Source organism: Emys orbicularis, chromosome 8 (assembly GCF_028017835.1).
Source record: "Emys orbicularis isolate rEmyOrb1 chromosome 8, rEmyOrb1.hap1, whole genome shotgun sequence".
Taxonomy (NCBI): Eukaryota; Metazoa; Chordata; order Testudines; family Emydidae; genus Emys; species Emys orbicularis.
In genome coordinates, this window is record NC_088690.1 from 45,981,365 (window position 1) to 45,998,907 (window position 17,543).

A 17,543-nucleotide genomic window follows, 5' to 3' on the forward strand; every position below is an offset into this window, starting at 1 on the left:
GCAGCCAGTGGGAGCCACGATCGGCCGAACCTGCGGACGCATCAGGTAAACAAACCAGCCTGGCCCGCCAGGATGCTAAAGGTTGCTGATCCCTGTATTAAACCATGCATCCATAGAATGACATTTAAAAAAAAAATCTTAAAATGTATGAGCTTTTTGAGTAAACTTGGTACACTGTTACTATTACTTCTGGGCACTGGTGCAACTGCTGTTTGTATGTTCAGTAGCAGGTTAGTTGTGGTTGACTTTTGGCTCCCGAGTCCCACCTCTGTACTGACAGCTTTCTTTTGTGGCATCCTCTGTGCCACTAGAGGCTATTGTCTTCCTTTTGGCTAGGCAGCTGGGACTCCTCCCTCCTGCTAGTTCCCTAATCAGACCTTTTGGTTTTTTCATACATGTAATCTAAATTCTGGAATTTCCTGGCTTTCAAGGATTTAATTTGGATTTTTTAATGTTCTAATATTTTTAGCAGAAGTAAATGATAATGTCTTTGAAATATAACAGAAGGGTTAGTTTTGGTTTTTTTGCTGGGAATTACCTGATAAGGTGTACTGAGACCTTATCTCTGTACTATTAACAGTGTCGCTAACTATCCTGCTTCCATAGAACAGTGTAGTTGTCTGACCAGTGCATTTCTCTTGCATGCAGGAATTGTCAGGTTGGGCTACATAGCTCTCTTCCTTCATCTTTCCACTGCTAGGAGATATTTTTATGATTCTCTCTTCTCTGCTCTCCTTCTGTTAGGTTCATGCTGCTCGCTGCTCTGTGTGTGTCTCATACAGAGAGGGTGACCGAGAAGCCAGCAGAGAAAGATCAGAAAGAGGACTGAGCTGCCTGGCTTTGCATTGGCTGTCTTATGTGGCAGTATCAGGATTTCACTCTCTTAGGGGCTTAATGGTGAAGGGCTCAAATGTGAGAAGTTTGGCCTTGATCCAGCAAAGAACTTAAGCATGTGCTTAACTTCAAGCATCTGAATAATCTCACTGATGTCACTGGATCAGGTCCAGGTGCTTAAAACAATAACAGCCTTCACTGTTGTTTCTTTTAATGGTCAAAGGAGGAATACAAAACATGGTAGGAACTTTGAAGAAAGGAATTGGTGTGGGGAGGGGAAAGGTTGGAAGAAGGTTGGGTTGGTCCCAAGAAAGAAGAAAATTGGGAGTTAGAGGGAAAGAGACATGAGGGAGTTCCAAGAGGGGAAAGAGCTCAGGGGCAGGAAGACCAAAGGAAACACCACCAGGATGACATCCAAACAGGGCATTTTACAGTGGAGAAAGAGAGAAACTGGGAATGCAAGGAGGAAGCAAGGAAGAATTGAGAGAGAAATAGGTGAGATGTACGGGAATACAGGAGAGAACAAAGAGCAGGACCTAACTAGCAGCAGCTGTATTCAGCAATATGGGAAAAAGCAAGGAGGTACAAAATAGAATGGGGTGGGTGTGTAAGAGGTAAAGGATTGAGAGAAGAGGAGTTGCTTCCTTTCGAAAAAGGGAAAAGGAGGTACAGAAAAATGAGAGAGTTTAAAAAAAAGATTGAGGGGGAAAAAAGCCTTAGGCAGAAATGAGAAAAGGAAAAATAACATGGTGAGAAAGAAAAAGGAAATAACGAAATAGAATAAGTGAGGGGGTAGTGGGGAAAGAAGATGTAAAAAACCTGTCACTTCTAAGTTAGTGATTTTTATTTATGCTCCTATATGTGATAATATTTCCCTAGCAGATGTCCTATCTCTCTGCAAGTTTATGGGGATGGTTAGTTATTTTGAGCACCTGTTATATGAATATTGTTGGCTATCTTATCTCAGTTCTGTAGTTAAATAATTGGTGTTGTCATGGTTGCTACTTTTAAAAAAATATATTTCTCCCCCTCCCCTGGGCAACTCTGAAATGTTTCTGGAGTGGACCTAGTGTACCTGTCTCTTGGTGTAGGATTAATCCCTTCTTCCTAAAGGGACACATTCTCTTTTCTATTCCTCTGCTTATAATTAGGGTGGTTACCTAGCTGAGGGTCTGCTTGCTTTCTTGAGGCCCGGTCTTGTGTTGTGGATCATACACTGAACCAGCTGGAATGGTACGGTTCCTTTTCTTAAAAAGAAAAAGTTTGAACTGAATGGGAAAATGGATTTTCCTGCCTCTGATGAAGTTCAGTTCTGGATACATAAAGCTTCCCTGCTAGGAAAGATAGAGGTGCTTCTAAAAAGCCAGTCATCCCTGCCCCCAACCCTCATCCATCCCATTAAAATACACCAGATTGTACATACTAGCAGCATATATTATAAAAAGAAAAATAAATAAATTTCTCTGATGGTATAACTGCAGATCCCCACCCAACACATTTTAAAAGTTATTCAGTTCAAACAGTGTGCTGTACCAAGTAACATGCTTAGTATAGTTTTAAAGAATCAAGTACAAAGAATTCTAGCAAGTTCACCACACTCAAATTTGGTGTAGTATTAGGCCTTGTCTATTTGGGAAAAAATTGTCAGTTATACTGGTGTAGTTAAACTCTTCCAAAGTGTCATAAACTAAGCTGGAAAAAGGCACTCTTATATTGGAATGAGAGTGTTTACATAGTGGGTTTTGCTGGTATAACTATATTGGTTTAAATTCACACCTAAGCTACATTGGTATAACTTTCCCATGTAGACAGCGCCTTAGTCTCCATTCATTTATAGTTAGACGCCAGAGGTTTTTTTTTAAAGAAAAATATAAATTTGTACATTCCCAAGTTACCTTTCCCATCAGTATGCACCCCTTTCTGGTATACAAGCTTTATTGTTTAATGTAATAGTCTCTCCTTTCAAGTTGGTAAATCAACTATCAAAATTCCATTATGCATTTCAGACTCCAACTTTCGGAATATGACACAATTTGAACTTCTTTGTTTATAGAGGGTCATAAATCTGCTTTTTAGGATAAGATTGGGGTGAGTAAAGAATGTATCCTACAAAACCTTTATGTATTGTATAGACATTATGAGTGAAATCCTGGCTCTGCTGAAGTCAATAGGAGTCTTGCCATTGACTTAAATAAGGCCAGGATTTCACCCTATATTTTTAGCCATTTGTGGTGTTCTGGTTGGGAAGGGGATATTGAACAACATTTTAGTACTTTTAGTGTCTGACCAAGAGAAAATATGATTGATCTACTCTTGATGATTGTTTTTACACAAAATGAAGATTAATTAAAGTAGGATTTTGCATTTCTGAGTATTGATCTGTGTAACTTAATGAAAATCCTCTTCTCTTTGATGATGACTGTAATTTTTAAAATTCCAGCCTTGTCCTTCCTAGCTAGTAATGAATAAGGCTACATTTTAGTCACAGGTATTTTTAGTAAAAGTCATGGACAGGTCACGGTCAGTAAACAAAAATTCACAGCCCGTGACCTGTCCATGACTTGTACTATATACCCCTAACTAAAACTTGGGCCAGCTGGCCGCAGTTGCTCTGGGAGGGCAGTCCGGAGCCGCCACGGGTGCTGGGGGGAGGTGGGCAGCAGCTCCCCAGAAATGGCCGGCATGTCCCTGCAGCTCCTAGTGGGAGGGAGGGCCGAGGGGCTCCAGGTGCTGCCCCCACCATGAGCGCCGGAACCACAGCCAATGAGAGCTTCAGGGGCAATGCCTGCAGGCAGGAGCAGCACGCAGAGCCTCCTGATCCCTCCACCTAGGAGGTGCAGGGACATACCAGCTGCTTTCTGGGAGCCCTCCAAGGTAAGCGCTGTCCCGCACCCCAACCCACTGCCCCAGCCCCGAGCGCCTTCCTACACCCAAACTGCTGCTGCTGAACCAGCTGCTGCAGAAGTCATGGAAGTCATGGAAAAAGTCACGGAATCTGTGACTTCCATGACCTCCGTGACAGACACACAATGAATGTGATGCCAGTCATGTAACCGGAAGAGCAGACCAGTAATATTTTTCAAAGGCAATGCCGTGAGTTGGCAGCAGATTTCCTACAACAGATGGTCATCATCACCTGTGCATTAAACATCATTCTTATATTCCTCATCTCTACTTGCTTTGGATGATGCATATACCATGGTGATGGATGCCATATAATAATAACCCAGATAGATAGATGTACAGTTAAGCAAGAAAAAGAAAATCATTCTTATATTTCGGGTGCCTGCCGTGGTTTTCTCCACAGAAGCATAGAGATCTATGTTTGTGGGAAAGCTGGAGGAATGGTAAGGTGTGGTCAGTGAAATTGTGAACTGCCAAGAATTACTGGACTATAACCCCCATGGGAGGTGCAATATCTGCTACAACATTATATAAATAAATAGACTATGCTGACATGCTTCATGCCCTGCCTCTGGAATGAGAAAGTGACTTCCATTCCCCTTCTACTTGGGCTTTGCACAGAGGACTGGAATTTCACCCATAGTGTGAGATATTTCAGGAAAATAAATCTACCCTTTTCATAGTTGAGGGATTTTTGAAGCTTGCATAACTACACTAGTGGTTTTGTTAATGTTTATATGTATATACAGAAATTTTTCTAAAGAGTGAGGTAGTTGCTTGTTGTTTTAACAACAAAGTTAATTTATTTATGCAAATATATGAGGTTTCCTATTTTTAAAGGCAACAATGTTATTGCTTTTAGCATTAGATAATACATTGCAAAATAATTTTATTTCCCAAGTTAAACAGTATATACTCTTCTGAAAGCACCCAAATCTAGCATTACAGGTTCCATAGATGAAAATAATCCACTAGAAGCTAGAATCAAGGATATTTCTTGTGTTTGAAGATTCATGTAACTTTTTCATCAGAAAAGAATAAATATTTGTGTTAAATCTTTAAAATAAAAGGGGATATAAATTAGTGTAGTGCTCCTTTTCTAATGAGTACACATCTTTCTGTCCAACAAGCAGGTATGTCTTAGGTACAGGCCCCTGGAAATGAAGATTGATTAGAAAACTGAGTTCAAGTTTCATTCAGGAGAAAGGGTCACTGTACAATAAGTGTCAATTTTAAATATGTTTTAATACTTAATATGCATGAATACATGTATAACATGATTATTTGCAATTAATACACCCCAACAGTGTTTAGAAGACACCTAGAAAGCATCTTAGATGCATCTTATTTTCCTCCATTTTTAAAATCTGAATAGCACCTGTAATTAAGGGAGAAAACTGAGCCCTGGAAGCGAGGTAGGACTTCCATCTATTGATCTGTGTAAACCCAGCTTACACTGTCAGGGGAGAAGCAGTCAACTGCTGAGCTGCTTTGTCACTGACATAAGCTGAGAGAGGATTTTTTTGTCTATACTGTTTATACACCAGTCTATAGACCTGCTGGCTGGTTGAATTTTAAAGAGTGCGGGGGTTTAAAGACTTGTCCCCTGAGGGATGCTCCTGCCAGTTGGGAAGCGAGCTGAGGCTGTGTTTTGCAGAAGTTGTGTGTGTATGTATGTGCCGGTCGGAGTGGGGGAGGGGTGGGAGGCAGAGCAATGGGAAAGTACTGTAGTTCATCTGAGTCTCAAAAATGTTGCAAAATGTACTTTATGTTCTGTTAATATCTTTCTTTTGTTTCCTTCCTTGTGCAGTAATTTTTTTTTTTTTAAAAAAGCTCCAGTGGGAAACTTAGATGAATATTGGAAATACATTTCCCTCCCTATTTTAAATCAGTCCGATAGTCACCAAGCAGCAATTAATATTGTTGATAGTAAGACAAAAATGATGTTTTAAACTAAGATGTATATTAAAAGTGAAAATGGTTGAAGGTGGCAGGGTACCTGTGTTGAGCTTTATTACCTGAAGACCCAAAATTTAAAAATGAAATTATTTCTTTGAAAGAAGAAAATTAAAATTTTGTGAGCCTGAAAGAATGATCTATTTGAAAATTAATACGTTAGAAGTTTGGACTGTTTTTTCTTTAGTTTGTGTTTTTTGGTTTTGTTTTATTGCTTGTTTTCTACTTTGTGTGTTTGTGTGTGTGTGTTTTATTCCCTGCAATTTCCACATTGGCCCTTCCCTGCCAGCCAAAACTGAGACTGAACAGCAGTCTCTTTGGAGAATATTATATGTGCTACTACATAGAAAGAGATTTTCCATAATCAAGAGAGTTAGTATCCTTCCCCAAAACACAGCATATTACTTTCATCCCATTCTTTATCTCTGTTATCACACACAGTGAGAGTCCCAAAGCTGCTCCAGAACTCAGGAATAATAGGCTTTCTCATTCTTACTGTATGTACTAATGTAGTGGTCTACCAGGACACACACTATATCCTTGAAAAAAGCTGTAAACATTTCACTCATGCAATGTTTACAGAGTTTTGAAATATACAGACCTTGCTGGTTAATATATTAATATTTTTCCATGTGTGTTTTACACTGTGTAAAACCAGGCAAATACTTAAGGTAAGGTACGCATTCAGTGCAGTGCACAGGAATTTAACTGCATGACTTTCAGTATATGGTAGTTGCTGTCCCATCCTGCAAAGTGCTCAGCATTCTTTCACTTGAGTGAGTTTTGAGGGTTCGCAGCACCTCGGAGGATCAAGCACCTAAATCCCCACCCTTGGCACTGGAAGTTTGGAACCTGCACACTCAATCCTGCAAACACTCACTTAGTGGGATGACTGATACGGGTACCTTTATGCACATAAGTGCTTGCAGGTTTGGTATAGTAAGCAAGTGTTGCACGTCACTGACCCAACTACATTTCATCATCAACAACCTTCCTCCTACATTTAAACATTTCACAGAGGACTTGTTTTCCCAACTGGTTTGCTGGAAGCAAGAAAATAAATACAGTAAGATCAGTGTTATACATTTATTCAGATTTGCTGACAGCTGATCTGTTAGCTCTGATTTTTCTAGAGAGAGGTCTTGTACTTCTTAAAAACATTAGGACATTTTTATATTTTAATTAACACATTTTATTTGCCACTAAACAGCTTCTTAAATAAAAATGTGCAGAAAAGAAACACAGTATCCATTACATGATGGTCTGAACACTGCAGGAATGGTCTTATTTTTAATTAATTAATAATGAGGTTTGCTTGTGAATGCCTTACTGCTCTACTGAAGAGATAACCATATAAATTTCTACTTTGTACCAACAGAAGATTTTCATCTTTTTCAGCATTTGACTATGAAACACATATAGAGTTGTTATACCTCTCAGTAATTCATTCTGCTGCCAACTTCATTCCCTTTTCTCTGCCTGCATTTTAATTGAAACAACATTTGTATTTTTGAGCCAGGATCTGTCAGAAGTCCCTGTGGCTAGTCTGTGGTACAAGTAGCAGCAGACGTGGCTTACCCATATGGTGCAGTGCTTCTTGTAAAATCCATATGGCCTTGTTGAAGGGAATCCCAGCGGGGATGTGAAGGGTGTTAATACCCTTCAGGCCAGGCCTTTCCCTCCTGGGGCTTCTATGGCATTGTCTTTGCAATCTGCCAAAGCACAAACTTAATTCCTTTTTAATAATCAATTATTTCAGTCCAGGAACGTGTGCTATATTTCTTGCAACCAAATATTTCTTTAAAATGGTTTTTCTAGCAAACAGTATAGCAGAAATACTTAAATAAACTGTCATTTTAAAATCCTAACATTATTTCTTTAATCTGTATTTACAGGAGGTGCTGCAGAGTGTGCCGAAGTTCTGCTTTCCTTTTGACATTGAAAGGTTTGTGGTACAGTGATCATTTATTTAAAAATATTTAATTCAATGTATTCTAAATTATATATCTGTTTACTGAAAATGAAAATAACTTTTTGAAAGTCTAGACTTGAAGAAATAAGAACAAAATAAAATGCATTTCATCCTCTGGTCTTGCACCTGGAGGTGAAAAGAATAAACACTAAACATTTTTTCCTTTGTTCTCCAAGTATGTCTTTAGGCACTAGTAGAAAAATATTACAGTATAATACACCCTTGCTAGGATTTTAAGAATTCTCTTTTGATATAGAGCTGTATCCTGGCTCCCAACTTCCTCCAGCCCAATGTAAACACCATCTGTGTACTATAAAGATACAAGATAGTTAGTTTCCTCCCAATATCAGCTTTAAAGCAATGGTGCAATATACCAGAATATAAAAACTCACTGTGCAGCTTTAAAAATAACCCACAGTTTGTGTTTCACCTTATGTAAGAATTAAAAGAACTTAAATTACATGCCAGTAACTGAATGTGCACGGGCAGCAATGGATTTTTCTGAGGGTAGATTCAAGACCTTTGTTTGTAAATGGTATTTCACCTTCCTGATATCAGTTTTAGTGTGGCTTCCGCATATCAGTTGCTACTCATTTCAAATGTTCATACAAGATATTTTTATAAGCTCCAAATATTTATTTTACTTCATCAAAATGTTTGATAATGAGTTTAATGATTATTAATTTAATCAATTGTGTAGATTTGTAGTTTGGGAAATCTTCACATTGTGTCTGTCCGTGAGTCAGTTGATACTGTGTTACTGGTAGAAGCTTGGTTTGTACAATTAATGAATGTGCACCCAGCTAACCTTCAGATCTCGCTGGTCTCAATGGTATTAGCATCAGTTGCATGACAGGATTCGAGGAGAAGGGCCCCCAAAGATGTTACAATTTAGGAAACAGAAGACAGAAAAACTAATGCGTATATGGGAGTGAAGAAGGGCTTGGAAGAGAAGCCAGGTGCAACATAGAACCTTACAAATACATGTTATCTGATAGTCAACTTGGTCACCTAACCTCTTAGATGTTGCGCTTCAGTTGAGTTGTTTGGCTTTTGAACTGGTTAAACATATTATCCCCTTATACAAGTTTTATGACTCAGCCAACACTGTTGATAATGTTTTGTATTCGTGCATTAAAGCCTTTACATTCTTGTGCTTACAATATGTACTGGCTCTATGAGCTAAGATCAAGTGTAAGTAGTCTCTTGGTCTATCCAAGGCTGTGATCAAGTGTCTTGATGTTTTTGGTCTTTTGGCCTCGAGATGAAAACCTTGTCTGTGTCTCTCGGACCTTGAAGTGAAAAAATTATCTGAGTTATATCTGTTTCAAGTTTATCGTGAAGGAGCAGCATGGAAATCAAATTTGATGATGACAGAAGCAGGTGAGGTTCTGTTGCTGCCATCCAGTGGCACAAACTTAGTCAGTAGCAGTAGATAAATGATTTCTACAAATTGCTGTGTGTGATTGTTAGCTATTAACAGGCAAAGCAATGTCTGTAGTTTAGGTTACCTAGCATTTCCATTTTAAAGGCTGTTTTTCAGTTTACTGTTTTCTCAAAGTTTTACCTGTTGGGCTGAGATTTGGTAGGTGTGCTCTGTGCAGGAGTGAGGAAAAGAAGCATTTATTTTTGCTAAGAAAATTCTGTTGTAAACTGTTTTTTTTAAATGGCTGTAGTGCCCAAATACAAGATAATGGAAATTTGGCAGGGACATATTCCCTAGGTCATAGATGTGCCAGTCATTGGTTTGGTGGATTTAATTTGGACAAGTTATAAAGATTTAAAATGTTCATTTTGTGCATGTATGCTGGTTTATTCTAATCATAAAACTAAAGAACTCCCAAACTTTCTTCTGACAATGTACACACATGATTATCTAAACCTCGTAAAAATTTTCATTGAAAAGGTGACCTCTCAGAGTGCCATTGGTGTGCTTTTTTGTGTATATAACAAAGTAGAATGGAATCCCAGGCTTTATAGTTAGAGCATTCTGGAAAACAGTCCTCGAAGGAGTATATGAAAGGAGGCATAGCTCTGAAGGTTTCCTGCCGTTATACATATAATATAGAAAGGTACGAATAAAATGAGACAAGAGCTCTTGTCTCATTGATTCTCCATATTGTACTGTGACGGGTTGGATCACAGAAACCCCCTTGGGAGCTGCCACCCAATGTGCAAAGACTACCCCTGCTTCTGTTTTCCCTGCCAGCTCAGGATTCCAGCACCCTGTCTTGCTGAGCCAGACACTCCAGTCTGCTCTAACAAAGACTCAGGGTCTGGATCACTTGTCCCAAAGCTGCAAGTTTACCTGAAAACCAGCTCACAGGAGTGTGCTTGTCTTTAGCACTCAGATGCCCAACTCCCAATGGGGTCTAAACCCAGATAAATCCGTTTTACCCTGCATAAAGTTTATGCAGGGCAAACTCATAAATTGTTCGCCCTCTATAACACTGATAGAGAGATATGCACAGTTGTTTGCTCCCCCAGGTATTAATACATACTCTGAGTAAATTACTAAATAAAAAGTGATTTTATTAAATACAGACAGTAGGATTTAAGTGGTTCAAAGTAGTAACAGACAGAACAAAGTAAGTCACAAGCAAAATAAAATAAAATGCGCAAATCTATGCCTAATCAAACTAAATACAGATAATCTCACCCTCAGAGATGCTTCAGTAAGTTTTTCTCAGACTGGACACCTTCCAGGCCTGGGCACAATTCTTTCCCCTGGTACAGCTTTTGTTCCAGCTTAGGTGTTATCTAGGGGATTCTCCATGATGGCTCCTCTCTCCCTCTGTTCTCTTCCACCCCTTTATATATCTTTTGCATAAGGCGGGAACCCTTTGTCCCTCTGGGTTTCCACCCACCCCCACTGGAAAAGCACCAGGTTAAAGATGGATTCCAGTTCAGGTGACATGATCACATGTCACTGCAAGACTTCATTACTCACTTGCCAGCACACACATATACAGGGAGACTCACAGGTAAACAGCCATCTGCAGACAATGGGAGTCATCAAGATTCCAAACCATCATTAATGGCCCACACTTTACATAATTACAATAGGCCCTCAGAGTTACATTTTATATTTCTAGTTTTAGATACAAGAGTGGTACATTTCTACAAATAGGATGATCACACTCAGTAGATTATGAGCTTTGTAATGATACCTTACAAGAGACCTTTTGCATTATAGTCACTTATTATCAATTTTTTTATAAAACTATGTAGACTGCACAACGTCACATGTACATTATAGAGTTCTGTGACTTTCTAGTAAGATATGATGGAATTTCATTCTTTCTTCTTTCTTTATTTTTAAAAAAAATGGAAATTCCATAAAAAAGTAGATTAATAATTTTTAAAGTTACAAAGGTAAGCTCTCTGAAGTCTGGAAATGACAAGGTATCCTGCACATCCTACATGTTATGATGAAGTCTTAATTGTGTGATCACATATTACATCTTTCCACAGGACACCTTCCTAATTCTGTGCACAAACTGGACAGTGAATGAGGCAAGGCTATGTAGTGAATTGGGCTGGGTCCAGAACATCTTGCCTTATTCACCATACTAGTTGTATGATTTGTCACAAATGAGATAAGAGCCTGCAAGAAAGGGAAGATAAAGGTAGTAGTCTGGGATCTATCAGATGTGGGTTCTATTTCTGCCTCTGCCACAGGTTTCCTGTATGATCTTGAACTTACTCTTTGTTCCTCAGTTTGGGATTTGTAAAATGGTGATAATATTTGTCAGCCTGTTAGTAGTGATGTGAAGATAAATTATTCAAGGTGTGTGAGGCTCTCAGATACTTGATGAAAACCCTGGGAAAGCCTATAAAAGGCTGAGTGCTGCAACCTTAATGTTCTTTTGATGTAACATTTTTGTATTTACTATTTAATGTTGTTTTCCTGGACAGAAACTCCACATTGTAAACTTTTACATACTGACCTAGTCACCTCAAAGAAAGGTCACTGTTTTGAAGATGTTTTATTTTGAGAGCATCCCATGAACTTTTACTGTGTAGGCCAGTGTAACTAAGTGTGCCTCAGAGATGCTAGTCTTGAGGGAAGAAGGTGATAGAAGACTACTTTTTTGAGCCAGTGGCAGTAGCTTCCCACAGAAAGATTTGATACCTCCTTCCTGAGCCCAGGAGAAGGGTAAACACAGGGCTGTTGCTAAGGTCTCCCACTCACCCACGTAGGCAGAAGCAGGAAATAGAGCTTTCGGATTCAGCACGCCCAGTAGGTGGAGTTAGGGAATTTCTAAACATGTTTGCAAATGTGGCATTTTGCTTGGTCACTAGCATTGGGAACTCCATGGCTCAGATAACAAAAGGAGTTTGGGTAGATGCATGAAATCTCTCATTTGTGTATGACATGTGCCAAACATGAGTGCATTGTCGGATCTGTTATCCAGCACTGCATGCATACACCAGATTGTTGTTATCCAGTTGCTCAAAAGTGCTGGACAGTTGCCTTTGGGCCAAATCCTACACCTAGTACACAGCTTCTGGATACCCCAGACTTCGAGGGAAGATCTGTGTGGAGGGAGGGGCGTGGGTGCAGAGTCTTCATCAGGCCACTAAGCATCAGTACGGCAACTCTGCAGCAGCTTGAGGCTGCAGTAGCCCCAGGTACTCTTACTTCCAACTCTTGCAGGGTTGAGGAATGGCCAGTGGATGACTGTAGTTAGAGACCCAGTGCCCTTGCCCGGCTATTTCATCACCTCACTATGTAAAATTTCTGTGTGCTGGGGCTGGTTACGTGGTCCAGAATCTGTCTCTCTTCACTTTGCAGTGGAACTGTATCAATTCTGCTACAGCCAGGGTCTTCTGATAATGTAAGCTTTGTCTCTTTAATTGATTTGTTTTTGTATAGAATGCTCTTTTAGGATGAAAACTTAAAAAAACCCAACCAAAACCACAAACACATAAGTAAGGGTAGGGGAAGCAGGGCAGATGTGGTAAATACTTAACACATTATTCCTTCTAATTTTCAAAAGTAAATAATATGAATGGAGGCTAAAAATCTGTGATCAATACTTAATGTAGCCACTGTACAATAAATAAAGACTGAAAAGCAAACCAAAGGAGGACACCGTTGTATAAAGTGCACATCAGGATTTTAGTTTTTAATTTCAATTTCTGTACTATTGGTTTAACTCAGACCCTGAATTTCATTAGTGATGATTGTGGTTGGGTTTTTTTAAGGGAAAAAGTCAACCCATACATATAAGTTCTTATGAGTTTACTCAGTTGGCGCTAGGAGTTCTAGGTCTGGTGTGTAAATAAATAATTTCAGACTTTAATAAATGACACTCAGTTGTATAATAGTTGTAATAGCTCCTTTGGTACCATTAATGGGTGGCTAATTTCACTTCTGTTTATCATGGGGATTCCCTTCTCCTCTCCTTTTCATATGGGGCGGAGGGATTCTACCATTCAGGGTACAGGGTGTTTCTGCATTTCTTTTGTATTGTTTGCCAAAACAACTCTAACACAACTTCTTCCTTCCTTCTTCAACCAAATTAAACTAATCAGTTCTGTTTCTCCTCCTTCTCCATGTCTTCGTGTTCTTTGCCTGTAACTGGTGTCTGTCTCTGTCTGTCTGTCTGTCCTATTTCTTCAGGGGCCTCACATTCCCCATTTTCTCTGTCAACCTGTGTTCATCATGGTTATCCTCCCTCCAGCCAAAGAGTCTCAGCTGTGGCTCCGTATAGAGTCCATGACTGCAGATCCCTTTAATTGGTCAGAGGGTCACTAAAGTGCCATGCAAGCTGTGTCATCTCTCCTGTGGCTGCCTTCATGGTATTTGTTGCCCAGGGTGTGAAGGATCAAATTCAGTCCCAAACTGCAATATGTAACCCCTAGACTACTCAGTCCTCTTTCTGCTTTGAATCTCGTCTCCTTTCATTTGTCTCTGCCCTCTAATCCTTTCTTCCTACCTTCTGTTTATCTCTTTTTCCCCCCTTCAGCTTGTGATCCTTCTGCAGAGCACTTCCCAGAAGAAGAGAGTACAGTAAATGTGCGCTTGCAGGTAGCACATTCCCAGAAGTATCACAAAGAGTATTGAAGTGACACTGATATACCTCATTAATTTCACCTGCTGCTCTTGCTGTGTCACGTGGGAAGCATTATGTGCCGGAGTCCTACTACCCCTGCTGGTACATGAGGAGAAGGAAGAAATCTAGCAGTGGAGGATCACTTGTATGCTTTTGGATCACACTTTGGCTCCTGTGCATAGCATTTCCCCAGTGACCAAGTAGGATCAACAAGTGAAAATGGTGGGGACGATGTCACTTTCACTCTGCTGCTCTTGGTTGATGCTGTTTTTGTTGATGTGTCTAGGGGAATTGCTAGGTGCAGAAGCCCAGGTGTGATCTAAAAGTCTAAAAGCATGGTAGTCAGTGGATGTGGGAGGTCACTGGATCTACAGTCCTCACCAAAGTACCTATGTAATTTATCACATACAGAAAGCTTTGCTTTAGAAGTAAGTAAGGAAAGTGCATTTTCAATCCAGGCCAACACTGAAAATAAAGGAAATGTAGAGTTAAAGTGATTCCACTATATACAGCATCCCCTCTATACTTCACTCATCCCAGATCAATGTACAATCTTAGCTGTGACCATAATATATAGTAGTTAGCTAGTCTGTTACTGCATACTTTATTACTAAAGACAATGTTTATTAAAGATTCAGTCCATATTTGCTTATACATACACCTCTACCTTGATATAACGCTGTCCTCGGGAGCCAAAAAATCTTACCGCATTATAGGTGAAACCACGTTATATTGAACTTGCTTTGATCCGGAGTGCGCAGCCCCACCCGCCCGGAGCACTGCTTTACCACGTTATATCTGAATTCATGTTATATTGGGTCGCGTTATGTCGAGGTAGAGGTGTAGATGATCTTTGTTGGAATGGAAGATTATATAAGTTTTCTGGGATATGGAAAAGAAATGTTAGCTTGTTGTTGAATCCTTGTGTTGTATAAGGTATGTATTCTATATATCTATTGAAAATGGCTATTCTGTTACATTTTGTGTTAAGATTTTTTTGGTCAAGTAACTAATTTGGTCAAGGAAAGGTTAGAATTAAGGTTGTGATCCAAATGGGTCATTTAGTTATTTTGTGCACACTGAACATAAAGATGTGGATAAATTATCAAATGAACGATGGAATCACCTTATCCTGTTCAATTTGGTTTCTTTCAGTTTTTATGTTGATTGAAAAATACATTTTAGCAACCTTAACTCTGTTAACTATTTTTTTTAATGTGGGAGTTTCCTAGTTTGGGGACTTTTTATAATTTGAGCTGTTTAAATCTTTCTTTGCTTTAAGGCTGCTGCCTGTTTCTGTTGGAGGCATAAGAGATCAGGGAAGCTGGAAAACAGCTACTCGAAGTTGGCTGGAGCTAGAGTCAAATCTGAGTGCTAGAGCTATAGAATATGGATTGGAACTGGGGAGGCAGGACTGGGCCTGGATTCGGAGTCATGGAAAGGAATTAGTTGGGGACTGAGGACCCAAAGCTGGAGATTCAGAGGTCCTTATCTCACCATTCATCAACCTGTTTCTAGCCTCGTCTTCCAAACCTCCAGGTCTTAACCCAGGCTCCAGAATGCACCTCTACTATGTACTCTGAGTTAGAACAGCTCCTTGAGTGTCTGGGGAAATTGGCCTTGCTTACAGTTCATCCAGATAAGTGCTGAAATGCTGAAAGATTTTTGTGTTTAGAACTTTAAGTGTTTCAGAACCTAACTGGCTGAGCTGTAATCAGAATAGTGCCATAGCCATCAGTTTTCCTTCACATAAATAGACACGGTTAGGATGAATAATGCTATTATATTTTATATCACATTTCTTTAAAATATATCCTCAAACCCTAGCCCAAGTATGAAAATTTGTTTAACTGTAACATATCTTTCTTAAGTTTCACAGATGAAAACAAAGCCATTTAGAGGAATCCTAAAACTTCAACAAGAGTCAGTTTTAACGTCTTCAGTCTCCTAAACCGTTAAACAGATTTGCATATAATCACAGAAGAATAGTTCTCTCTCTTAGAGTAAGTGGTGTAAGCTTGGGGATGATGCACACTAATTTCTATATGCGAGGAAGGGATTTAATTCCCACTTTACCCAAAGATCTCAAGGAAGCCTTCAATTTATGTCTCTATAATGTGAATAAGGATATTTAAAAGAACTCCCTATCTACTATATAATCCAAAGAGCTGTTTCATTATTATGTAAAAATGGATGTAGACAATTTTAAAAACTTGATTTATTTATTTGATAGATTATAGTGACCCTGAAAGAGCCCTTTGTAGTCTGCAGAGTTAATAGGCGTTTATACACATTCTTCATTATTTAATGATTTATTACTGTGAAACTAAAATTATATATAAGCATGCATTGCAGGAGTTGCATATAAAAAAGAAGGCAGAAAAGAGGAATGAGAGAGTGAGTAAAAGGTCAGTAACAGAATATGTAACAATTTGCATCTGTTCATTTTACTCAAGAAGAGTGGACTACATTCAGTTAAAATTATCTGCTTTTGACCAACACTTTGCAAAATATTTTTTCAACCAGAGCTAGACCAATTAATTCTGTGCTCTATAATGAAATGTGGAACTATATGTAATAATTTATATGTCACAGCGATCTGAGGGGAATTTTCACCATGAGGAAAGCTTGCAGCAGCCATCTTTCTTGTTCTCTGGTAATTGCAGAAAGGACTGTTAAGTATTTCTGTAAGAGAGACCTGGGTCCAAAGAAGCTGAATATATTAAACTAATTGGATTTAAATGACATCACTCAAAATCACTTTAATCAGAGAATTTATCACAGCATAACGTATACAGTAGGTACATGAATTAGAAGTGTCAACATTTGTTTGTATTGGTAACATCTGCTGAATTTTCATAAATTTTTTCAATATATGGTTAGGTTGAATTATTATTTATATTCAGAAGACTCCTATCACCATAGTATCTCAGAATTTTGTTATGAGGCTTGAATTGGATCAGCCTGTGTTCTAAATAAGAGGAGAAAACTCCAAGCTCTCCTTAGTCAGATAGGAACCCAGGAATTAATACTATAGATTAGGCTTCGCTCCTCAATCTGATCCAGGTTGGGGGACACTTGTGTCTGTGTGCAGCCGCACAGAAGCAAATAGAGCCCCACATAGGCTTGAAGGTTTGCTTGCACAGTTTTGATTGCAGAATCAGAGGCTTCATCATTTGGGGAAGGATGGATGAAGAGGTCTGTACTTCTTGCACTTGTTTTCTGAATGTGCTAGGTTTGTGTGTAAGTGTTTTTCTTTGGGAAGCAATTTCCAGAGATAGTGGCCCACTACTGAGAATGTCTTATCTCCAGCATAAAGCTCTGTTGGCTCAGACAAGTGTAGACAAGTGGATCAAAGATGCTGAGGTGGTCCTTTAATGTAACCTCTTACTGAAACAGTACATTAGAAACACATATAGCTATGGATAGAAGGAAAAATTATTAATTTTATTTATTTGTATTGCTATATTGCCTAGTGGCTGCAACCCCACTGTGCTAGGCATTCTGTACACATACAACAAAAAGACAATTTCTTCCCCAAAATGATTCAATTTGAAGTATAAGACTTTGGACAATAGGATACAACAAGCAAATAGGGAAAGCAAAGGTAAGTGAGATGATTATGCTAAATATGCTGTAACTACAGACCAGCCATTTCTGTGTGAATTATGGGTATCAACGCAGCTGTGAGTTCAGGGAGAGATTTGAAAGAAGATATTCTGGTGCAGATTTTTGTAGGGACATCCTCTGATGCAAAGGGGCAAGGTGTAGGAGAAAGCACAGAGGTGTTCACTGGAAAATTTAACTGATAGGCA

At 39.1% G+C, this 17,543-nt stretch overlaps 1 protein-coding gene across 1 annotated transcript in view; it reads left to right on the forward strand.

Moving 5' to 3' along the window:
* Window positions 1-17,543, forward strand: part of DENND1B (DENN domain containing 1B) — a 276,366-nt gene that overhangs the window by 104,522 nt on the left and 154,301 nt on the right. Inside the window, exon 4 of the mRNA XM_065409672.1 lies at window positions 7,590-7,639. Coding sequence (XP_065265744.1) covers window positions 7,590-7,639 — 50 coding nt within the window. The remainder of the gene's footprint in view (window positions 1-7,589; window positions 7,640-17,543) is intronic.